Here is a 26,695-nt window from a genome sequence, read left to right as displayed (position 1 = left end):
AATGACTCCAAGGAATTCACAGCCATCATAACTTGAAGCATAGGTACCTGGCAAAGTGGCAAGCTGGATGTGTTCATAATAAATTAATATGAATGAGAACTCAATAAGACGATTTTTTCAAATTGTTTATTGATTAAATTATGACGTGAAGAATAAAACTATGAAACTAGTCCCTCATGAACTTGTAGCTCCAAAGAAAGATCTCCAAGAAATCAAAAATCCAAAAAAATAATCTTCAAAAAGTCCGTTAAAAGCGCGTAGAAGCTACGAAAATACTTAAATACCACATCGAAATCATCCATGATTGAAAAACCATGTCAATGAGCAGTTCTAAGAAAACCACAGAGGGCTGAGATCAGTTTTCTTAAATTAACCACTTCAACGGATGTTCCGGATATTCCCGAGGACCATCCAATGGACCCTGGAGCCGTTTTTCTGGTCATAACTCCAAATTCATTCTGATAAGACGCCAAAGACTTGTTTTGAAAAAAGCGGACCTCTGGACTCAGTTTCAAGAACTAAACACTTTTTTGGATTTTTCGGATTTTCCTGGTGGACCATATCGTGGACCTAAGGTTCCATTTTCCGGTCACAAATCCAGTTGTAGGATCAGTTTCATGCATTAATCTCTTTAAGGGATGATTTGGATCCTCTGTCCATTCCGTGCACCCAAGGGCCAATTACCCGAACACAACTCCGAATTTATATTGATAAGACGTCAATGAGTTGTTTTGAAAAAAAAAGTGGAGCTCTAGGATCAGTTGACAACTTCAACAGATGTTCCGGATCTTCCGGTGAACCATTGCGATGTCCACGCGATTAAGATTCCGGTCACAACTCTGAATTCATTTTGATAAGACGTCTTTAAGAGGTTCCGAAGAAAACCGCAGAGATCTACACACTTAGAAAAAATCATGTAAATTTAGGTGCTCTGAGACTGACATATACGGGCGTCAATTTTGACATAGAATTGAGTCATAAAAGACGTAAAATTCAGCTCAATCAAACGTACTTTTCGTCAAGTAACGAACTTTTCAGTCTAGAAGCACTTAATTTCACATGACATGTTAGTTTACGTCTCATCCTGTATGTCAAAGATGGATTCCGTCACGTGTAAAATTAGGTATTTCTAAGTGTGTAGGATCAGTTTCATGAATTGACCATTTTTTTAGTGCGAGTGGTAGCCAGAAGATATTTATAATTAATAATAATACATTGAAAAGTTAGCTGAGCACAAAATTCTTGTAAAGTGCTCTATAAAATTAAATCAATGATGATGTTTCATAGCGATGAATGAGTTTCTATATAAAAAAAGTAAGAGATTGTATCCAAGATACGACCATAGATTTGACGTAGGATTACGAAAGGTAGTTTTGCAAAAGTATAGTAGACGTTAAATTGATTTCTTAACTCGTTTTCAATGAAAAAGTTCGATAGGTTGAAATTCGGAAGCAATTTGAGAGTTCTGTTTGTGAGGTGCTCTGTCGATGTCCAAGTAGTACAAGCCAATCCTGGACGACATGTCTTGGATTCAAGTTCTTGCTCATTAGTTCACTCTTTTATCAGTCATTTGTGGTCCTGTGGAAATTTGTCCTCGATGTTCTTGAAGATGATAGCGGTGCGGAAATGAAATACATATGTATTAGGGAAAACACATCAATTACATAATCTGAGCCTACGTTTATGGTTATTGAAGCTAATTTTAAGCCTCTTCTATTGAGAGCATTCGGCAAGATTTTTTTTGGGCATAATTCTCCTATAAGGAGGGGTTTAAATTTTCATCAAAAGGCATAAGGTGCTTGGTATCAATATTCGGTGACTGTGTTAGAGAAACCACTTTTCCCATCACGGAAACCCATCGTTTTCTGATGTCAAAATTAAGCATTTTCTTGAACAAAAGGCACAGACATTTTTGTTTATTCAATAGATGATAAAAAAAAAAAAAATCAAAAATTGGTTGGAGCAATTTCTTGCAAAAAAATTTCCAATCGCGAGATATTCGCGATCAATCATATAAATTCGATTTTTTTTTTGCTTTTTCTAGCGTTATGGAGAAAACCTTACAAAGTGTTTCTGGTTATTTGACATGGTCATGTGGTATTCGGTCTTTGCGAGAAATTTTTTTGTACCACTTCAATACTCGACGCATTTGACCACTATCGTTTGGTTGCTGGGTACATTATCCAAGAGCTTTGGGGATGATGTGGCTGGCAGCAAGGCGAGCGAACGTTCAATGAAATTTAACTCTTAAACAAGATTAATTTATGGTGGTCCTAAAAAGAACCGCTTTGTCGTGATGGTTGAATAATGCTGAGCTATTAGGTTGTTGAACACGGATGAGATTGTATGATGTTTGGAACGAGGGTGACGTGCTCGGCATGGATGGCCCACAACGGCTCACAACGAGCAACTGAATTCGATCAGCTAGCTGCTTCTTGCGGGGAGCTTTTCGTTGTGTACTGGAGAACACTACCACTCACCACACGCGGTGATTGAATTAACAGCGTTCGGTGAGACCGGATGGAATTCAATTTTGAAATCTGTATTAGGGAAAGCGCTTTTCGTAGACAATCGGTGACCATTTTATTATCATAGCAACACTTGCACATTCGTGCAATTTTCATTATTGACATTCCTTAATTTTCTATCGATTTGCGGATTCAGAATTAAAATCCATCATCTCTGGATCAAAATCAGACCACTTTCATGCCGCGACCAGTTTGGATTCTGAAATTGCACTGCCAATGTTGCCTTCAAAATATATGGTATGTTAGATTTAAACATATGGGAACTGACATCCGATTGATGACTTCGACAAATGTCCAAAACTCTTTATCAAATTAATGGTGGTCGTGAAAGGGACCGTTTTGTCGTGATGGTTGCGTAATGCTGAGGTATTAGGGTGTCACGCGCCGAAAGCACTGCTGCTGCTGCTGACGACCGACCGGACACCACACACGGTGATTGAATAAGCACCGTTCAGGGAGACAGGATCGAATTCGATTTTGAAATCTGTGTTAGGGAATGCGCTGTTTGCAGGCAATCGGTGATAATTTCGATCACTATTGCAACAGTTGAACATTTGTGTAATTTTCAGTAGTGACCTATTGAGAATCGATAAAGTGTTCAATTTAACAGATTCGTAGCAAAATTTCTAATCGATTGACTTGTTTAGAATTAAAATCCATCCGCTATTGACAAAACCTGACCACTTTTTGTAATGCGGTCAATTTTGGTTTTTTTTTTAAATTGCACCCCCAATATGTTGCCGAAAGACGTAATCCTACATAAAACTACAAGGGACGCATAAAACTACAAGGGTTGTACGCAATGGCGTGGTCTTATCTAATAAATCTTATATGTTAACTGCAGCAGGAGCTTGTGTTTTGTGTAGGAATAGAGATTTGAGCGGGGTTCTCTCTGTTTATACTCTTTAGTATGACGCGCTTGGCATATATGACCCACAGCGACTCACGAAGAGCTACTGATTTCGATCAATAGTGATGCGGCTTCTTCCTCTTTCCATGGATGCTAATGTGGGCTGCAGCTAGCTGCTTGCAGGCAGCCTTTCGTTGTGTACAGGAGAACACCACACTCACCACGTGGTAATTGAATAAACACCGTTTGGTGAGACCGGATGTAATTCAACTTTGAAATCTGTGTTAGGGAAATTGCTTTTCGGTGATAATTTTAATTCTAATAGCAACAGTTACACATTCGTGCAATTTTCAATAGTGACATTTTGAAAAATGTTAAAGTGTTTAATTTAAAGTCGAAATATTTCTGATCGGTTGGTGATAAAATTATTGAAATTAGTTCAGGTGCAGCTGAGTTATTAACGTTGACAATCTTTCATAATTTTGTTACATGTTCCATTTTTGGTTTTCACACAGTGTACCCCCATATAGAAATCACAGACGTAGTCATACGTCAAAAAATCTTCACAGGAGCTTGTGATTTGTGTAGGAATTGGAATTTGAGCGGGATTCTCTCTGTTTATTACTCTTTAGTATGACGCGCTTGACATTGATGGCCCACGGCGCCTCACGAACAGTTACTGATTCCGATCAAAAGCGGTGCGACTTCATCCTCCTTCGATGGATGCTTATGTGGGCTGCAGCTCGCTACTTGCAGGCAGCCTTCCGTTGTGTACTGTTGTACTCACCACGCGTTGATTGAATAAACCGTATGGAATTCAGCTTTGAAATCTGTGTTAGGGAAATCGCTTTTTGCAGGCAATCGGTGATAATTTTTTGCAACAGTATTTTAATTAACAACATTTTGAAAAATGATAAAGTGTTAAATTTAACAGATGCGTAGAAATATTTTTGATCGATTGGTGATAAAATTATTGTAATTCGTCCAGGGGCAGCTGAGTCATTAACGTTCAAAATCTTCCATAATTATGTTACATGTTCCATTTTCGGTTTTCACAAAGTGTACCCTCATGTAGAAATCACAAACGTAGTCCTACGTCAAAAATGAAACGTCGCTTCGACGAAACTCTCAGGATTCCCACGTAAACTAACGCCACCTCTCTGATGGTGATGTTGGTTTGCGTGGGAGTGGTGAGATTTTCACCGAATTTATGTTTGAGTTTTAGTTTAAAAAAGCTTTTGCATTTCCAACTAAATGGAACCAAAGAATATCAAAAAGGACTCCACGTTTAGATTCACGCATGGAACTTCACGGAAGGCACATGGTGAAATACGATACATCGGAATTTCTAAGGATACTAAAGTTTCAAGTTAATGACCCAACAAATCCGGAAACTCTCAAGAACCATAGATCTTCTATTGATTGGGGTCTCAAATTTCTCAACAACTGTTACCTTATTCAAAAACGGTGTCGAATATCGATTTCTGATCACTTCATGTTGGTCCTGTTCCGGAAATATTTAAATCATAATCTTTCCAGATAATTCTCAAAATAGAGACAACGCTAGACCTTATTATTACTTATGCCACTGTTATATCTTGGTATTTTTAAAGATAATTAGATAAATTGATTATTGAACATTGTAGAAATCATCCACCTTTGCCATTGATCAATAAAATATTTTTTAAACCTTCAATGATCTTCAAATTTTTTAAGTTGTATTACAAGTATTTGAGTGTATTTTGTAAAAATTTCAGCCTTTTTGATGAAGGTATTCTGATATATCTTGGTATTTTTAACGATAATTAGATAATTCCACGAACTTTGGCATAACTTCCCTGAACTTCGGCAGAACTTTCCTGAACTTCGGCAGAACTTCTCTGAACTTCAGCAGGAGTTTCCTGAACTTTGACAGGCCTTCCCTGAACTTCGGCATGAGTTCCCTGAACTTCATCAGGACTTCCCTGATTTCCGAGAATTGAAATGAAAGGACTTCCCTGAACTTCAGCAGCCCTTTCCTGAACTTCGGCAGAACTTCCCTGAACTTCGACAGAATTTCTCTGAACTTCGGCAGGACTTTCCTGAACTTTAGCAGGACTTCCCTGAACTTCGGTTGAACTTCTCTGAACTTCGGCAGGAGTTCTCTGAACATTGGTAGGACTTCCCTATAGTTCGGAAAAAGTTCCCTGATCATCAGCAGAACTTCCCTGAACTTTTTTTTTTCCATGATTTGTTTTCCGTCGATCTTGTTTTCCGTGCTGAGCACCAATGCTACCGACGCCAGGGAGGCAGCTCCCACACCTGAACCCTACCTATCGACCCATGAACCTCGTGAACCGGGGACCAACGGCTTTACTTCCCTTCCGAAGGAAGGCGTGATCAGAGATGTTATGCCTCAGAACATCCCGGCGGCGCCGACTGGGATTGAACCCAGGCCTGCTGGGGTTAGAGGCAATCACGCTTACCACCACACCACCGGCGCCGCTGTCCTCTGAACTTCACCTGAATTTCTCTGAATTTCCGCAGAACTTCCCTGAACTTCGGAAGGACTTTCCTGAACTTCGGCAGGGCTTCTATGAACTTAATCAGGACTTAGCTGAAGTTCGGCAGGCCTTCCCTGGCAAGACTTTCCTGAGCATTAGTAACACTATCCTGAACTTGGAATTTTGGAATTGAAGTTGTCATTTCAGTAGTAGAATTATTATAATTAATAAATAATATTGTGTTTACGAATATGTTCAAAATTTCAATACTTCCCATTTTTCTAATTTGCAATGCTTGTTTGTATTGGTGCATTTCTAATTTGGGTGTGGTTTGAACGGGTGTGGATTCAGTATCAACGGAAAAGCATTAACTTTCACCTTAAGCTGGACGAAATATAAAGCTACCGGTAATTTCAAAACGTAGTCAGAAATTATACCATTTTATTCCAGATTAAACTGGCATAAACGAACACGCTAAAAATAAAATAATTAGAGGAAGAAAAAAACCAATGTTGATTTTTCAATCGTCAGAGTAAACACTTTCTGGTTCAGCGTGTGCATGAAGTTACTGTTCCTTTCTTTGCTGTAACTATCCCATGTTGATGAGTAACATTCATTAAACATGGGCCAATTATACTTCCACCAGAGCAGTCTACTGTTCAATGATTACCATAATATTGGACAGAGCCTGCGCTTGGTTTATATGTGCAACCCATCCCGAGCTGAATCCTATTCAACTCAGCCGTGTATAAATTTCCAATAACAAAAGCCTTTTTGCCATTCTTTGATTAAGGCATTTCATTTTCCTAATCACTTCACTTAATCAGCTCAAGTAAAAACGCAAGCCTTCATTGATCCCTCACAACAGGCATCCTGGGTAGGTTGTTGTAGGGCGCAGAAAAGGGATTGTGTTCACCTTAACGACCACCACCACTCCTGTTGTCACTGCTGGGTAGGAGCGGTCGTTCTGTTTCGGGTTTCCTTCCCCGTGCTGGAGTGGCTTTTCCAGCAATTTTCCATTTCACTTCCACTGCTGTGTTTGCGTTCGCTGTAAAATTGGTAGCGCGCCCTCTTTGTTAGGGACACGAATGGATCTTTCCTTTGAAATGCAAGCAACCATTAATTTAAGCAAGATTGACGCGGTATTAACTTCTGTCGACTTTGCGGACGACGCCGCCATCGGCATCGTCTTTGCTCCAATGCTGTTGATTCTCAATGTCCCATTCTTCGTCGGGACTGCGAGGCATAGTTTCATCTTCATTGATACAACGCAATAAATAGATACGGTTACGTTGATATTTCCATGGGTATCGAGTAGGGTGCTTCATTTTGAAAACAAAAACAAGAATTAGAAATCTTTTGTGCCACCCTACAGTTTGATTCACAGCCCCAAAATATGAGTTTGTGCAAAAAAGGGTAAAGATTAATAATGGATTAGAAGTCGCGAAAATGGTTTGAAATTTGTATGGGAATCACTATGGAAGCATTCTAAATTCCACTTATATCGCTATAACTTTTGTTCTAGTTGCCAAATGCTTAAAATAAATATGTGGTTGCTAATCTTGTTGACCATTGCCTGTTGTTATAACGGTTAGTTTGGCAATTATACAAGACACCAATTTCATCACATCAAACTGGACCCAAACTGAGCGATGATATAAGTGAAGTACAAAAAATCCCATAGTAATTCGCCATAATCTCCACATAAACTTCAAACCATTTGCGCGACCTTTACCAATTTTTTGCACAGACTCATATTTTGGGATCATGAATCAAACTGGAGGGTGGCCTATAAGATTGCAAATACTTTTCTACAACATGAATCACCCTAATATCGGGTCAACAATGGAGCAGTGTTCCATTCAGGCGCATCTTCGCTTGGAAAAATTAGACCTTCTTTCGCCTTTGAGTGAAAATCAGCTGGAGGAGAAAATACAACCAATCCAATTTAGTAACTCCTCCGCGTACGCCTTGATTCCCGGAGAGATCCCTGGCAATGACGCACCAACCGTTATGTGACTTTTTACCTGAGCGACAATTGGAACGAGCAGAGGCTTTGATGTTTGGTCGTCGGTAGAATCGTCTCTTCGAGGAAGAAAGGCTAGGTCGCGCGCGATCCTCAAAAGGATGAATGGAAAATTCAATTTATTTTTTGCCCTTGCTTGTTTAGGATGTGGTACACGTTGGTGACTTTACTGCTTTTGCTTCTAACTAGGGGTGGCAGGGTAGCTGAATTTACGCCAGTGTAGTGTTGTGGCTGGGTGAAAAGGCGACTCTTTCTTCGATATGCAAGAAACTCATAGAGCGTGACAAAATCACATTATTTTCTCGTACAATTCAATCACACTATTACTATAAACGAAGGTGGATGAATCAAAGGGGCTCACCTTTTTAGTACTTCTATTCTCCAGGTTTACTGCCAGGGTGGTACAGTGCGTCAAGTGTCTGCTCAATGATCAGAAGGTTATAGTTTAAATCCCAAGTCTGTTCACTTGAAAAGAAATTTAACATTGATTAATAACGTTTTCCAAACGAATCTTATGGCTTACCCTCTCTACTGCCGAGATTTCACACCCCTCGTGACACTTATTTATGAAGGGTCTTCATCTCTCTCTTAAGTAGGCATGTGCCCAGCTGACTTCTTATCCCCACCAGTTGTAAGGACAGTTCTCGATCGGTGGAGGTCGCATTTGTTTTTTTTTTATATCTTTATTAAGGAGACTTTCAGTCTGGTTCGTATCGGGCATGGAGGTTACATTGCTTCTATCTAATGCCGTTTTAGTTTGAAGCGAACCCTCACCCGGGTTGCAACCTAAGAGCTGTCAAACTGATAGTTTGAATGCCAGTTACCAACCTAGGTTCGCCACCAAGCAACCTGAAGAACGACTAGGTTCGAACCCGAATGTTTTTCGAGGCTCATCAAATGTTAAAAAGGTAAACAACAAAGAATCAGCCAGTCTGAAAATATTGAAAAATATTTAAGCGAAACAGATAGGGAATCGATTGGACTTGTAGTTGGCCAGTTGGACCGAGAAAAATAGTTAGAGGCTTATGGTCTGAAGATTCCCGGAAAACCGTGTATGGTCAATTCTTGAAAGACAGCCTAGAGATTAATGTTTTTTTTTGTAATTTGTATAGAATATTGAGCCTAGATGAAATATGCTGTCGGGAGCACAGCGAGCAGCAGCAGAAAAATTGTCTCAACCGATGACTTCCAGGTCGGCGCACGGACAGGTAAAGTTTTCACTCACTTTTTTTCTTTCTTTTGTAGGTACTTTCGGATGGCGGACCAATCCTTCGAAAGGTAAGTGTTCACACGCGATCACTGGACTTGAAATGCACTTTACTTTGTCTATATTCTATTTAAAATTACTATATTTTACTTAATTACAAAAGGCAATAAACTACGGGTTTAAATTCAATTCACTACTTTCTTCTGTTTGTTTTGGTTCCACTTCAATTATGATGATGCTTGATGACGTCGCTGTAGTGAAAGAGGATGACTCCTGTCACTCTTCGACTTTTATAACAGGGCGCGGCGGAAGACGGTACAACGCCATGCTACCAATCTAAATTTCCCTTTTGGGCGTTTATAGCCGTCGATCAAAGGGAGTTTTTACGATGTGACCGATGAGCAACAGATGGCGCGTCGATGCATTTTCGTTGTCACGAACATACTGGCCCCTTCAGGAACTTCGTTTCTGACGTGTATGCTCGATGATCAGCTGCTCTGCTACCGGTCTCTTTCTCGCATCGGGACTGTCACTGCTATACGATCGATGAAGCTTCGACGGACGATTTGTTTATACACGAAAGTCGACGATAGAAAAATGGTCTGCAAACATAAGACCCGGTAGCGGGGTTTGATATAAATTATTAGATTGGACAGGTGCTTACTTTGTCCTTTCTAATGAAAGGCATTGATTTTTAATTACAGATGCTCCTGTTGTCAACGGATAGTCGTGAACTTCGGAATACTATCGTTGAAGGTGAATTTTGGAATGCAAGTAGCTGGATGGCTGCAGTGTTGATGTTTACATCTGTGGTGGTTGGTTTTGGTCGGACGATGATTGCACTGGTAAAAGGCAAATTTTTGATACCGGGCGAACGTAACGGCCGGTTGGTGTTTGGACCGTCACTACCCTGATGACTCCATCTGAACCGGGATGAACCTGGTCGATTCTAGCGGTCTGCCAGTGCATTGGTGCAGTGTTTCCGTCGCGAAGAACAACAAGTTGGTTTTGCTGCAGCTGAATAGGTGGATTGCACCATTTTGTACGTGGCTGCAGTGTGGAAAGGTACTCCAAGTGCCATCTTTTCCACAATTCCTGGAACAGTTTTTGGACCAGGTGCCACTGTCGAAGTCGATTCGTTGGGATATCAATGTAATTGACGTCTGGAACAGCCTTGAGGGCGGATCCCGTTAAAAAGTGTCCCGGAGTGAGTGGCTCAAAGTCGCTAGGATCATCGCTCAGTGGAACAATCGGTCGAGAGTTCAGACAGGATTCGATTTGGCACAGTAGCGTAGTCATGTCGTCGTAGGCAAGAGTGTGCTTTCCGAGGACCCGCACGAAATGCTTTTGAGCAGACTTTATTGCGGCCTCCCACAGCCCGCCGAAGTGGGATGCTCTAGGAGGGTTGAAGTGCCAACGAATTCCTTGCAGGTTGCATTCTTGTGCGATAGCATTGCGATGCTCCTTGTTGCGAACGAGATCCCGAAGTTCATTATTCGCTCCAACGAAGTTTCGACCATTATCGCTGTGTAGATCGGAGCAAAGGCCACGGCGAGACACGAATCGACGAAGCGCTTGTAAAAATTTCGGTGTGCTGAGATCTGCTACAAGTTCCAGATGTACTGCTTTCGTGGAGAAGCAAATAAACACGGCAACGTAAGCTTTCCCGGGTGCAGCACGACGATGTATAGGCTTGAGTGAAATTGGTCCCCAATAGTCTACTCCTGTAATGGTGAAGGGTCGACTTGCAGTAGTTCTTGACGCAGGAAGCTCGGCCATAAATTGCTCTAGCATTCGAGGGCGTGCTCGGAAGCAAGTAACACAGGTGTGAACCACACGCTTGGCCATGTTCCTGGCCCCTATGATCCAGTACCGTTGCCGAAGTAGATTGAGGAGCAATTGTGGAGCTGCGTGGAGATGCCGTTCGTGATAGCTGCGAACCAAAAGCAGCGAAAGTTTGTGCGATGCTGGCAGGAGAATTTGATGCTTGCTATCGTATGGTTGTTCTGCCTTTTCCAATCTGCCACCGATGCGAATTACCTTCTCTGACGAGATGAACGGGTGGAACCACTTGAGGCGAGATTTCATCGATACTGGTTCCGACTGTTGAAGCTGCTTCCACTCTTCGCTATAGGCTTGTTGTTGAACCAATCTGATGAGTATTCTCTCCGCTTCTAACATCTCTTCTACTTTCAGCAGAGTAGAATTTGGCAGTCCACTGGATTGTTTTCGACAGCTTTGAAGAAAACGACGGCAGTAAGCGACCACACGCAAAAGGTAATGGTATTCGGAGAATTTTTCGACGAGCAGGTCGACGAATGACGGTTCGTTTGGTGACGACGATACTGCTAAGGAGATTCGACGTGCTTCTTCCAACGCCTCAGAAGGTTGATCTTGTGTACTTCCAGCTACTGGCCAGCAATCTTGAGGTTGCCGAAGCCATTCAGGTCCCTGCCACCAGATGTCAAAATCAATTATAGTGTCTGCAGTTATCCCACGTGAAATGCAGTCCGCAGGATTTTCTAGACCAGCGACATGATTCCACGAGCTATTCTGGGTGGTGAGCTGGATCTTAGATGTTCGGTTGGCAACGAACGTGTTCCAAGTAGAAGGAGATGCGTTGAGCCAGCAGAGTACGACGGTGCTATCGAGCCAGAAGTAGCATTTCGTGTCGAGACGGAGCGATGACTGAACCTTTTCGTAGAGTTGCGCTGCCAGTAGTGCTCCACTGAGCTCGAGTCGAGGAATCGATTGCCTTTTTAGAGGTGCTACTCTTGATTTTGCAGTGAGGAGGGCAACCTTAACTATTCCAGATGCATTAGTGGATCTGACGTATGCACAGGCTCCATAGGCAAGCTGCGAGGCATCAGCGAAGATGTGGATCTGGATCGTTGCAGGTTCGGGTTGCAGAATACAGCGTTCGATGCGAAGTTCGTTGAGTCGCGGCAATTTAGACAGGTAATTTGTCCAATGGATCTGGTACTCCATCGGTAGTTCCTTGTCCCAACTCCACGAAGATCCACTGTCGTTTTTCAGTTTCCACAAGTTCTGCATGAAAACCTTGGCAGCAGTTACGACAGGTCCCACTAAGCCAAGCGGGTCGTAGAGACGGGCGATGAGCGAAAGAGCGATTCGTTTAGTAACAGGTTGGTCTGCTGTATCAGATGGTAGGTCGATTTTGTATCGCAGGCAATCTGAGGCTGGTTCCCAATGTAGCCCGAGAGTTTTGATGACCTGATCTCGATCGAGGTCTACGGAAGTCTTGAGTGCGCGATTTTCAGGTGGAATTCCCTTGAGTACTGCCTCATCGTTTGAAGCCCACTTGCGAAGTTGAAATCCGCCTTTTGCTAGGAGTGCATCTAGCTGGTTCCGGAGTTCAATTACTTCTGCTGCGTTTCTTCCGCCGGAAAAGAGATCGTAAACGTAGACGTCTTTCTTCAGAGCTTTGGCTGCAAGGGGAAAACATTGACCTTTGTCGTCGGCAAGTTGGATCAGTACCCGAGTGGCGAGGAAAGGAGCGCTGGCAGTACCGTACGTTACGGTATTCAGTTGATATGTCTCCATCGGATGGTCCGGTGATGGTTTCCAGACGATGAGTTGGACTCGGCAGTCACGAGGGTCGACGAGAACTTGACGGTACATCATCTTGGCATCAGCAACTACCATGACTTGATGCTTTCGGGAGCGCATCGTGATCGATCGGATGTCCTCTTGCACCGTTGGTCCAACCATCAGAGCGTCGTTGAGCGAAGGTCCGTTCGGGGTTTTACACGAGGCATCAAAGACGACCCGTAACTTCGTCGTCGTGCTTTCCTCTCGTATCACAGCGTGATGTGGGAGGTAATAGTGCTGTACCTCTGGGTCTTCGTAATCATGAATGCGCTTCATGTGTCCGAGGTCGAGATACTCGTCGATGAAAGCCTTGTACTGCTGGTGAAGGTCGGGGTTGCGGATTAGACGACCTTGAAGCAGGTGGAATCGACGAACAGCGGTACGACGGTTGTCGCTAACTTGATTTATGACCTCTTCCTTGAACGGTAAGCGGACTACGTAGCGTCCTTCTGGAGTACGAGCTACAGTACGAGAAAAATGTTCCTCGCAGGCAGCTTCTTCGACGGAGTACGCTGTCGATGTGCTGTCTTCCTCGATTGTCCAGAACTTTTCCATGAGCTGATGGATATCTGCGACGTTTGCAACGACGAGAGCGGTAGACGGACTCATTGTAGATTTCCCAGCTACTACCCAACCAAAGACGGAATTGACCAATACCGGAAGATTGTCGCCGAGAGGAATGCGTCCAGGAACCTTGAACAAGTCAAAGAAAATTTCGGCTCCAATTATGACATCGATGGGATTGGTGCTGTCAAACGACGGATCTGCGAGTTGAATGCTGGGTGGCATGTCCCAAGTTGAAGTATCAACGGAAGTGGCTGGTAGATCGATGGTCACCTTGGGTAGAACGAGAAATTCGACGCTGGTGGAGTACGTGCCAACTCGAGAGCGGATTGTGGATGAAAACTTAAGCCTAGCTTGAGTGGACGCTTGACCAATTCCGGAGATTGGAAGATAGATTTTCTTCCTCTGAGGCTTGATGCGCTGCGAAAACCTTTCCGTGATGAAGCAGCATTCACTTCCTGAGTCCAGAAGTGCGCGGGCAACGTACTCGACCCCGTTGTCATCGATTAAGATGATCATAGCAGTGGCAAGGAGAACTGTCTTCTTCTTATGGCCAGCGGAAGCGTAATTGATGGATTCGACGACCGTAACAGATGAGGACATGGTCGGAGGAATGGTAGCTGGAGTAGGTGTAGCAGGTTTCGGATGCTGGACTGGCTTCGAGTTCGACGAAAAAGAGGAATCGTTCGAGCATAGCTGCGTGTGATGACGTCCACGACACTTTCGGCAGTTGGTAGACGACGAACAATCCCTTGATAGGTGACCCTTTCGAAGACAATTTCGGCAGAGTTGATGACGGCATATCTCTTTCTCCTTTTCTTCTATTGAAAGCTGCGAAAAAATCCACACATGTACAAAGGGTGATGGTCTGAGCAGACGACACACTTCCGAAGATTGACCTGGTTGGCTCCGTGGCTCGAGACGGATCGCTGAACTGGCTTCTTCTGAACGGTCGACGATTGAGCTTCGATGGGCTTGGCCTGGATGGATTGCAGCACCGTAACTCGTCGCTGGATGAAAGATGTCAGGTCTTTGAAAGTGATCGCTGGTTTGGTCGAAGAGTACTCCTCCCAATCTCGCCTTGTCGTCGGATCCAGTTGAGTGCTGAGCATACGGATGAGCAAAATATCCCAATATTCCGTGCGTTCACGTAATTGCTGCAAAACTTTGACGTTTGCCTCGAATTTCTCCACCAGACTGTGGAGTTCCGTTGCCGTTTCTCTTTTGATAGAAGCGAAATCGAAGAGAGTGTCTACGTACGCCTGCTTCAGCCGAGCAGGGTTTTGGAAGTGTTCCAGCAGAAGGTTCCATGCCACCGGGTAATTGTTCGCACATATTGGGATCGTTTGGATGAGTTGAAGAGCTGTGTTCGATAATGATGATCGGAGGTAATAAAACTTCTGGATATTCGAGAGACCAACAGCTGAGTGGACCAGCGACACATACAAATCGTGAAAGTTAAGCCAGTTTTCCAATTTGCCATCGAAGACAGGGAGTTTAACGTCGGGCAAACGCACCTGCGATGCCGACGGAAGGAATTGCGTTTCTGAATGATTAGGAAACGGGCGAGTTGGTGTAATTGGCGTTTTATTTCGGGCCAACAGAAAGCCCTTGACGTGATAATAAGCGGACTCAAGCGAAGCCCGCTCCTTCAGATGGGCCTCGATGGCAGCTTCATCGAGCGTCTCCAGCTCGCTTTGGAAAGTATTATAGTCTGACCACAACTTGATCAGGCTCTCAAGACGGACAGGGACTTCGTCGGCCTGCGTCTCCTCATCGTAATCGTCTACGAAGGTCTTAATGAGGTTCAGCGACGTCATAATACTCTTCAGCCGCATCTTTAGCGTCTTGATACGGCGCTCGGTCGACATTGCAGCGAAATCTGTGGACAATGGACCAGCGTAGCACACAAACAGAAAGTAAAAGTAGTTGGAAACCTAATTACCTTGTTGAGGCAATTAATTTGCCTTGTATTTGATAACAGCAGCAACCAAGCAGGAAGATGGCGTTCCGTAGCAGATTGTTCAGCTGGGACAATGGCGATAAGAAGCGATTCTTCAGCGGGCACAATAGCGAATGTGCGATGGCGGCTCACTAGGCGCTGGACTATCGGACTAGCGGAGATTCGACGCTATCCGGCTCGAAGGACCAAATGTCGGGAGCACAGCGAGCAGCAGCAGAAAAATTGTCTCAACCGATGACTTCCAGGTCGGCGCACGGACAGGTAAAGTTTTCACTCACTTTTTTTCTTTCTTTTGTAGGTACTTTCGGATGGCGGACCAATCCTTCGAAAGGTAAGTGTTCACACGCGATCACTGGACTTGAAATGCACTTTACTTTGTCTATATTCTATTTAAAATTACTATATTTTACTTAATTACAAAAGGCAATAAACTACGGGTTTAAATTCAATTCACTACTTTCTTCTGTTTGTTTTGGTTCCACTTCAATTATGATGATGCTTGATGACGTCGCTGTAGTGAAAGAGGATGACTCCTGTCACTCTTCGACTTTTATAACAGGGCGCGGCGGAAGACGGTACAACGCCATGCTACCAATCTAAATTTCCCTTTTGGGCGTTTATAGCCGTCGATCAAAGGTAGTTTTTACGATGTGACCGATGAGCAACAGATGGCGCGTCGATGCATTTTCGTTGTCACGAACATATGCAATCCTCATACCGATTCTGTTACTGGGTGGTCGGAAAAAAGGATCCCCAGATATTCAGAATCGCCGGGAAAACTGTCAATTACTGAATGTCGTCCACGATTTTTTTTTTTTTTATTAATTGCATAGAATCTTGAGCATAGCTATAACATGCAATCCTCAGACCGATTATGTTACTGGGTGGCCAGAAAATGGTTCTATGAATATCCCGAATCACCGCAAGTCTTACCAATTTTTAAAGGTTGTTGAATTACGTCTCCTTCATGGTCATAAATTAGTTCGTAATTTGCGTGCGTTCAAATAAATTTTGGAAAATATAAAATAGCAGCGGTCACAATCAGCTGAAAACTGCTGTTGAGCAATCGCTTGGCAGCTAGCTGTCATTGCCTTTTTGATTTTTTAATTTCAAGTCACACAGACACATGTACACAACATTTCAGTTCACCCAGTTCACCGCGAGAGTGATATTTTGAAGAAACTAACCTAGATTCGAACCTGGTTAATCAAACTAAAACGGCATAAGAGACAGCGTTAAATCCCAAATGGCTACCTGTGATGTAACGAATGGTCGTCTTTTATTCAAGACTTGTAGGTTGTAGCACATAACATATGTGAATCTTCATGCAAAACAGTTGACTAAAATTTAAACCCTTTTTTGTGTTGCCTCAGTGGTAAAACTGGAATAGTTCAACATCGATCTGTCACAATAAAAACTACCGTGATATTGACACTGAGCGTTCATAAGGACCAATGTCTAAAACGACAACGGTTTCATTCGTAAATTTCTCATAGTTCAAAGCCTGTCCATGTGGTTCCGGGTAATTTGGCCGACTGCCGTTTGGCCCATTTAGCTGAATGGGTCATTTGGCCGAATGCCGAACAACAAAACTCCAAGGAACTGCTCATGTTTGAAAGAAGGAAAATTCTCCAATTTTTGTCTGTTGATTTGTATTAATTTTATGACGAGCTGCGTTAACTGTGCAAAAAATACCTTGAACAACAAAACTCCAAAGAACTGCTCATGTTAAAAAGGGTGGCTAAAAAATACCAATTACAGTATGAAAAACTTATCTTTAATAGAATAATGAATCGATCGACAGTATAAAATTTCAAATTTATACAATTTTCAATTTAACAAAAAATTCCAAATTTATAATGTCAAAAACCAGAATTAGAGAAAGAAAAAATAAAGTCCACAGAGCTGTCATTTAGAAATCTAGTAGTGTTCAAAATTTGGAAATATATTTTCAAAAATTCTGCCAAACGACCCATTCGGCCAAACGGCATTCAGCCAAATGGCATTCGGTTAAACGGTATTCGGCCGGAAGCCGTCCATGTAATCCACCAATTCTATCGCATAGGAGGACTCGCGCTTCACACAATCATCTTGGTGGTTTACTTGAGTGAGTTTTCACTCTCGAGAAATTCGCGGAAAAAAATAAATCATTGTTTACGTTTGCGACATTGGCCGCAATGAAAGAATAGCACATGTATGGTTGCTTCACAGTTATTGATGTTCAATACATCACCATGAATATCATTGATTGATTCACATTATATTTGTTTGCTGTGTACACATTAAAGTGATGAGTGGTGGTAGAAATGGCTCTCATTGCATTACCACTCTTTAAAACTTGTTTCCACCAAGAGAAAAACAAAACTAAACAAACATAACTAATCCCTAAAAAAAAGTCTGAACTTCTGTGAATATCAATCTCCTTCTTTCCTTTATTTAACGTCGGTCTATGTTCCGTAATCTAGTGCCAATCACCGACGGACATCGATTGCCATCCATTGACGGCAATCGAATGTGTAAGAAGGCAACTTCCACACCTGCGTAGGATATCGCACACATTCAACACACATGGGTCGGAACCAACGGCTTTACTTCCCTGCCGAAGGAAGACGTGACCAGAGATGTTTATTACTTACTTACTTACGGGTCCTGTGCACCACCAGCGGTGCAAAGGGCCAACGTGAAAGACTTCCATCCTGGGCGGCTGCTCACTTTTGCCTTGACCTGGGCCCAGGTCAGATTCCTATCGACTTGCTTAAGGGGAAGTTCACCGCTTCGAAAAAAATAATTACGTTTTGATTTTTCTAAAAATATTGAAAAAAAAAGTATCAAAAATCTAAAAAAATCACATTTTTTCTAATTTTTTAAAGAAAATTCACGTGCAAAAACATGTTTTATAAGTCATTATGGCATAAAGATGGACTCAAAAAACCACAAAACATCAACTTTTCGGTTTTTCTGAGAGTCCAATTTTTTTTTCATTATGGGATAGAAAAAATCTAAGGAAGAAATTGATTTTCTTGGATTTTTGATAATTTTTCCCAATATTTTTAGAAAAATAAAAACGTACCGAAAATATTTTTTTATTTTTGGGCCGGTGAGCTTCCCCTTAATTTCCTTATTGAGGCTCCGCCGCCATTAGCCCTTGGGTCTGCCTCTGCTGCGATGTCCTGCCGGATTCCAATCCAGCGCTTGCTTGCAGATTTCGTTTCCGCCCCGTCGAAGTGTGTGGCCGACCCACCTCCACTTTCGCTCTCGAGTTTCTGTTGCTATCGGCTTCTGATGACATCGACGATGGAGCTCGGCATTCGAGATCCAGTTGTGAGGCCACCAGGCACGAATTATATACCGCAGACATCGGTTGATGAAGACCTGCAGCTTTTGAGTGTTCTCCGCTGATACACACCACGTCTCGCTGGCGTATAACAACACAGATTTCACGTTCGAGTTGAGAATTCTGATTTTGATGCTTTGAATTATCTGGTTGGATCTCCATACGTTTCGTAAACTCGCATAGGCAGCCCTAGCATTCTTGATTCGTGCACCTATGTCGCTCTTGGTCCCGCCGTCCGACGCTATTTGGCTGCCAAGATATTGGAAACTTACGACCTTCTCCACTGCTTGCCCCGCTACCGTAAAGTTGGAAGGGTTGCCCGTGTTGACATCCAACGATTTGGTCTTGTTGACGTTGATGGTGAGACCCGTCGCAGAGGAGCGTTCGGCTAGGTCATTGAGCTTACTCTGCATATCAGAGCGCCGTTGTGCTAGTAGAGCAACATCATCAGCCAAATCAAAGTCATTGAGATGTTCCTTGGTGATAGGCTGCCAAAGCAGCCCACGGTTCGGTACACGGTCAATTGCACCTGCCATGATCTCGTCGATTACGATGAGAAACAGTAGCGGTGATAGTTTACATCCTTGTCTTACACCAGCGACTACCTGGATAGGGTCGGACAAGGCTCCCTTATGCAGAACTCTGCACGTGAAAGCCTCATACTGCGCTTCGATGAGGTTGACGATTTTATCCGGGACTCCCTTGGGTCTCAGGGTACCCCACAGATTCTCGTGATTGAGACGGTCGAAAGCTTTTTCGTAGTCAATGAATACCAAATAAAGGGACTCTTGGAATTCATTGACCTGCTCTAGGATGATGCGGAGCATGACAATATGGTCCACACAAGATCTTCCGGCACGGAATCCTGCCTGCTGCCGTCGGAGAGTCACGTCGATCTTCTACTGTATCCGATTCAGGATAACTTTGCACAGAACTTTTAGAACAATACACAGTAACATGATGCCTCGCCAATTGTCGCACACAGTCAGATCCCCCTTCTTTGGGACCTTCACTAAGATGCCCTGCATCCAGTCGGCCGGAAAAGTCGCGGTGTCCCAGATATTACAGAAAAGTTGATGCAACATTTGTGCGGATAGCATGGGGTGAGCTTTAAGCATCTCTGCTGATATGCGATCGACCCCTGGAGCATTGTTGGATTTCATGCTTTGTTGATTTCTGCCAAAGCGACACACAAAATATTAATTCGTTATCCAAATGTTGGACTTATGTCAAACGAAGCGTTAATATAACAAGCAGTTAAAACAGCCAACAACGAAGGACGCTATATAGTTGGGATCACAAGTCAAGGGTGCGGATTGGAAAGAAAGGGCCACTTTCAATTGACAGCGCAAAAGTGCCAGCTAAAGTGTGCTTCTTGTGCGATGATTTTAATGAGGAAAAAAGTTTGCCGTTTCAATTTCCGACCTGATAATTGTGTTTTGTAGCGATGCTTGGGTCCGCGTGGAAAGCTTGAAGGTGTTTTGTTCGTTCAGTAAATTATAACAACTTGGTGGTGGTTGATGAATGAATGCAAGACAATCTTTTGTTTCATATTGTTTTGTTAATTTAACTTGGAATTCACGCGGGATGTACAATTTTGAAGAAATAGTTGGTCGTTGCCGTGATTATGTACTTTAAGTAGAGAGCTATTCATATAATGTGGAACGCTAAAGTCACCAATTTTGAAATTTTGGCTTTCCGATAGACATGCTAGACCGATCGAAAATCTCTTCGGTAGTTCTGCGATTTATCATTGTCAATGGGAATTCCCCTTCTAGGAAAAAAGGAATTCGTTAACTAGTCTTCTGATTGATGATGTTGTCCGTTCTAAAGTGATTGTATTTTATATTTAAATTACGTGGTAACATAGACTGCCTTGCATATCTACATGAAATGTTGCCATTTGTTCCACATCGACAGCAGAGAAATTCACAGCTTGAAATTTTACGTCTTCACTAGTTGCAATAAAATTCTAAGTACCTGCTTGAGATTTCGGATATGCCGGTGCTTATTAAGGTTTTGTGATTTCCGAAATCTGTTTTTAATATAAAACCTTGTGTAGTAGTCTGCTCGGTTTTACCGAATATGAACTACGAGAATTCTCCGCGTTAGATCTTGTTTGAATTACCTCAACTGTGCAGACAAAGGACAACAGCCTTTATGCGTCTATTGACACAAATTCACCTGAATGTAGTCTAAACATTTATGTTCACCTTTACCACCGGCTGTGGCAATCCATTTTCGCCATATCCCATGTAAATCCCCCGAATCGATTTGAATTGAATATTTCAACGCGTTTATTCCGAATGCGTGATGCGACTTCAAGTAAAACGCCGAACGCAAAACCCATATTCAAAATGAAATTCACCGTTGCTTCCTCAGCATCCCAAACCGCGGAATTCAAACAATGCTGGTCTGATTGTTATCACCTGTTATTCTGTCAACAAAATCTCTCTCCCCCAAGGTTACGTTGCCCCACTCCAGATGTGCATTTGAAAATGCTCGATAAAATATGCGTAAATATGCGTGTATGTAACAGCTGCCCTTCCTTTCAATCCCTTTCTCGATAATTCCAAACCGGCATTAGCGTAGGAACGCATACATAAACCCTCCAGCTGCAATGGGAAATCCCACCAGAATTTTACAGTGTGACACGTTTCGTAAACAAGTGCCCGGTTCGCGTTCCATATAAAATTGCATTCGGGAGAATGTGTGGATGCCAAACGGTCCTGCTGACTCTCGCAGAATGTCATCTATATGTGCATTCCATCTAGTTGCAGCAATCAATGGGTGGGCGACTGGAAACTCTGTCACAACTCATATCCCCAGGCAATAACACAACGCACGAACTACGATTCCCGAACTGATGAAGCATGTTTGTCGAAAATACCACCGCCTCCACCCCTAGGGGATGAATTCCAACGCACGTGAAATATGTGTACTTTATGGTCTAGTAAGAACATGCCACAATCCCGGAGGTAGGGATTGTTTATGGCCTTCTACTCAGGTATTGACATAGTTGAAGCGTGAGATATATCGAACTAATGTTTGTGTTTCTCCAAATCGTTTTTGCAAGAGTTTTGATATTTTTTCAAAGTTGATCACGAAAACCCAATATACTTAGGTAAATATGTAAGAGGAAGTGAACGCTTTAAAAATATGTCATGATGTGGATGAGAAGAGCTAACTATGAAAAAAAATTGAATTCATAAGAAGTGAATTTCAACGCGGAAATAAGCGCATCGAGAATCATGTTCATAAACTACAAGATGAAGATATCAGCTTTAGTTACCATTGACTTGTGTCCAGAAAAGCAACTTCCAAAACGTTTCAATGATTATGTCTGGGTACCTTGGAAAAATATAGTGGAGAAGAGCTTGAGATGGATATTCCAAGCCAACATTTTATGAGATGGGTTGAATCAGGGTTTGGTTTTTCACAGGTTTTTGGCACAGCAGAAAAACGGTACCATCGTCATACGGTCGCCTATCCAAGTAAGCATGTGTAATCTTAATCCTTAAATCGATATTATACAGTATTTATAAGCACTACAAATTATGCAGGCTGTAACGATGTTTTACTATATGTTAATTAGATTGGCTATAACTGTGCTTGCCCAGTCACATCTCTAATTGCTACGACAATGCGTCACTGCCACTGGATACTGCTTATATCACAATCCAGAGAATCACGAAATGACTTAAATCTAGAAATAATCAAATGAGTTATGACTCTGTTGTTAACGATGATGACAATAGCAAAGCAACTGCAGAATAAAAGATTCAATCTCAAATTATTTGATTTAAACACGAGCAAAAAACTGGGATATCGGAAAATTGATAGTAGTGCCCGAGACACGACCAACACACAATCAATGAATAGTCGCACATGCTTATGGAGCTCTGGCCCATTTATCGTAGCTTAGCATAAGTTCACAAAACATGAGCAAACTTTATTGATCTTGAGAGATGTTCACGGAACATAGAAGGTATTCATGGATTTTGGGAGAAGTTCACGAAGCTTTAGAAAACGGCATTATAGAAATTGGATTTCAATGAATTCAGTTCCAAATCAGGCCAGTCATGGTGGTTACTCACAGTTACTCCATGAGTTACCAGCTGCGCAGAATGAATTTTGGGCACAGACATTTCGATCTCTAATCCAGGCTGCACAAAAATGCATGAGGGAATTTTAGGATGTCAGTCTTGATTACATTGCACTCATATGAGCAAAATCTCGCTGCAAACGGGTACACGACGTTAGGCATACGGTCGTTAGGCATACGGACGTTAGGCATACGGACCTTAGGCATAATGTACGATAGGCATAAAGGACGTTTGGCATAATGGACGTTAGGCATCATCGACCCGATGAATTCCAGAAGGATGATAATGGGAACCGTCTATTGATTGCTGACATCGGTCATCGGTGGCAATAATGAAAGAGCCTTAATTTTTGGGACTCATCCAAAATTGCGCCATCTTGGACAGGCATATTGGATTGCAAATGGTACGTTTGCCACAGTTTGTTTCAACAACTTGTCACTGTTCATGGAAGTACCGCTCCCTCACATCAGCAGACGGTTCCGCTAGTTTTCATTCTGATGACTCAAAAACAGAACCGTTGTATCGAAAAGTATGGGAGGAAATCCTGTTATCGAATGAAAAACCACAGAATTCCCTATTCTTCATTTCATGAGCTGTTCTTTGGCATTATCTTTTAGTCAACCGTAAGCAGTTTTTTGTTATTGAATGAAAAAAGCATTGAATTCACCATTCTTTATTTCATGAGCTGTTCTTTGAGGAAAACTGTGTGGAAAAATACATTACAAAAAATCCCAAGTAACATTTAATGTTTTATGAAGCAATACAAAACTATTTTAAAACAACATTCATAAAACCCTGGTTAAGGCTACTTTGCCATTGATGCATCCACCAAAACCTCATTAAGACTAGAATCTGTCTAGTTGGCCCATCCTGGAGAAGGTTCTAAATGGTATATTTTCGAAGCTCTCAAGATTGATTTACTGCAAAAAGGTTGTATGACGAACGTATTGAGAACCATTTGAAACCCAAATTTAAGCTACAATAAAAGCTATGTGGCAACAATAAAAACCCTTTTAAAGCTATTTTCGCTAGCCACTTGCTGAATCTACTAGAAAAATCATCAATCAAGATAGAAAAGGATTCATAAATACCATCCGATCTTAACAAAATAATGGACTATATGGACTGATCATATAAAAATACTTAAAATTGTTCTCTTAAAGTGGCGTAGTTGTAGGTGCCATATTAAATTTTATGTGAAATGTACTTGAAAACATCGAAAAAAATGAGTCCGCCCTCGGAAAACGTCGATTTTGTTTATTATTTGTAATTGAGAAAAAAAAATTAGCTATTCTTCAGATTAATCATTAAGTTCAGCCGAAATATTTTTTATGACTATCGTATTTCAAATATCTGCTAATTGCTAATTTTACCAAAATAAAGTTATATCCAAGGAAACACATATTGAAAACAAAGATTGTAAAAATCAAAAAAAAAATAATTGTAATATGGCGGCGGCTTAAAATTTGGTTTTCATGGATCACTTGAGAAAAAGTGGTTTTGCTTTAATGAAATCCCTAACAAATTCATAAGGTTTTAAAATGGCTTTTATGAAAAAAAAAACTTCCCGACTGAATTGTATTCATCAAACGTCTTGAAAATCTCTCTAATAAAGCAAAAAAAAATTATCTAAAGCCATTTTGTTTGATCCTAACCCGTTCAGATTTATGGCAGCATTTATGGAGGCAAAGTCACCTGCTTGAATTTTTCATCTACTCTATTTCCTTGTCATAATTTTTGCTTTTATTCACTATGAGAATCTAACTTTTAAGTTCAATTTGGAAACAGAGAAATTGGGGATTTTATGATACACTTTGACAAGTCTAAATATCAACAATATATGCTTTTTGCTCTCATTTAAAATCGAATGGTTTTATGGTTGCTTTTATAATGATATAAAAACTATATAGAGTATTTTATCAAGGCATTAATAAACAATTGCTAATAAAGTTTATGATTGATTTATAAAACAGTTTTATGGAGGGATTGAGAGCGGCTTTGAATTTATTTTTAAGAGAAGAAATATTTTGACCTTCTCGACAGACTATAGAATGTTTTTAAAATAGCAATAACCTGAATTATAAACCAGGAATGTTTTACACTTTTAAATGCTGTATTTAAACTAAATTGATTGTTCATTTCCTTTATAAAACCATCATAAATCAGAGTGTATGCCAAGTAGCTGGTAATTTGTTACTTGGGATGTGTGATATTTTTATTTCTAGTTGTGATTGATTTCAAGATATAGTTCAAAACTATGCTAAGTTTTCATTGCCAGATTACTTAACCGCTATCGCTACTAATCTTGGATCTAATGAAGTAATGAGATTGGGTTGTTAGCGGAATGCTTCAAATAAAACAGTGAAAAAGGTTATTTTCCATTTAATTCCACTTAACTTAACATCGTATTTTGACTACAAACCTAACTCCCTTAAGTACTCATCCCCTAGGTAAAATGTCAAGATCATAGGTATACAAATGAAACTACAATGTGTAGAATCGGAACCTACCTAATAAAAAACCATCTGGATCTAAGTAAATATGTAGCTACGTCACTTATGATATGATAAATAATGGATTTCAAACTGTGATAAATAAACTATATTTGTAAAACTTATATCATCTATAATTCAACGCTTAGCCAAATTTAAGCATTGTTTACCATGCTCGAAACAGGTTTCTAGAGTTGCACAGCAGCAAGGTATTTTATGCTTAACGTCCATTATGCCTAACGTATATTATGCCAAACGAAAATTATACCTAATGACTTTATGCCTAACGTCCGTATGCCTAACGTATTTATGCCTAATGGGGTACACTGACCGCCCAGTATTACCAGATCTGCTGAAATTACACAGAGAACCAATAGACGATGCTTGAGACTAGCAATTATCCTCAATGTGTAAAAACTGGTGATCTCAAACTAGGCAATACCAGCGCTGGTCGCGCCCGAACACAGGTCAAGAAAGGAATGGGTAGGAATGCGCTGACGTGAGACTAGCTTTGATGGAAGCCGAGAACACCTCTGCACTTCCACGAGGAATCACTGGGATATTGGGTAAGAGAGTAGGGTTTGCAGCATGGTTCGTTTTGGTAAACGATAAGCTGAATTGATGTCCTAACGATCTGTTCAGTAATCAAAAACGTTTTCCACTAGGCAAACGAGCTCCTTTTTTGATCATCGAGTTGCTGTTATTACAATGTAGTCATATTACCAAATAAAACGATTAACGAATCTTGAATGTTGATGGGCCTGAGATTAGACTCATGATGTTCTGCTCAGTAAGCAAAAGCGGTCGATCTAAGGCCACCGAGCCCCTCGCATCACATCATACCGTTACTCGAGTTGTTGTGATCATACAAACCTGGCACCGACGACGACGACAAGTTTCGCAAAATACACGAGAAACAATATTAATATGAAAGGACCAGGAACCACGTTTTTCTGCTTAGTAAGCAAGCCACTGCAACCGGTGTTCGAACCTGCCGTTTGTTTTTTGCGTGGAGTTTTTTTTTATTATCTATAATCGGTGGCTGATCTGGCCATAACCTGGCCCAGGAGACAATTTCTAGTTCCGCATTCTAGGTCCCTATTATTTGCCAATGAGAAGCTGTTCCGAAGCCAAGTAGAACCTCCACGAGGCGTCCCATAATTCGTTCCATCATTACTTCCATCATTCGTTGAGTCACAGCGTTGAACCTGACTATTGGCCACGAAAAGGCTTCTCAAATCGAAGGAAAACTACTACCATAAACCGGACTAGACTTCATCTACAATTTGAACTTCTACATCAACACATGTCAGGCAGCCTTCAGGTTCAATTGGCTAAACTTGGTGAGTTCGTTCCATTTTGTAATTTTTTATCTTTTCAAACCAGTAACATTGGGTGTGGTGCGTTACTGGTATAAGATCAACCACCGAACCCTAGTCGTGACAACTTCAAACTAGGGAATCAGGATTTACCAGTAATCAAAGAATCACATTTTAGGCCTTGTTACTTTTTATCACTTGATAATAATGA

The 26,695-nt window shown here is 41.6% G+C and overlaps 1 protein-coding gene across 1 annotated transcript in view; it reads right to left on the bottom strand.

Moving 5' to 3' along the window:
* Positions 1 to 9,895: 9,895 nt before the first annotated feature.
* LOC135717621 (uncharacterized) overlaps positions 9,896 to 26,695 on the bottom strand; it is a 42,217-nt gene continuing 25,417 nt past the window's right edge. Inside the window, exons 4-5 of the mRNA XM_065239747.1 lie at positions 14,170 to 15,152; positions 9,896 to 14,101 (exon numbers count right to left, since the gene is read on the bottom strand). Coding sequence (XP_065095819.1) covers positions 9,896 to 14,101; positions 14,170 to 15,152 — 5,189 coding nt within the window. The remainder of the gene's footprint in view (positions 14,102 to 14,169; positions 15,153 to 26,695) is intronic.

Source organism: Ochlerotatus camptorhynchus, unplaced genomic scaffold (assembly GCF_037179485.1).
Source record: "Ochlerotatus camptorhynchus isolate MF236.1 unplaced genomic scaffold, CSIRO-AGI_Acam_v1.1 ptg000062l, whole genome shotgun sequence".
Taxonomy (NCBI): Eukaryota; Metazoa; Arthropoda; class Insecta; order Diptera; family Culicidae; genus Ochlerotatus; species Ochlerotatus camptorhynchus.
Note: the sequence above shows the minus strand (reverse complement) of the source record. Positions and strands in the feature narration are given on the sequence as shown.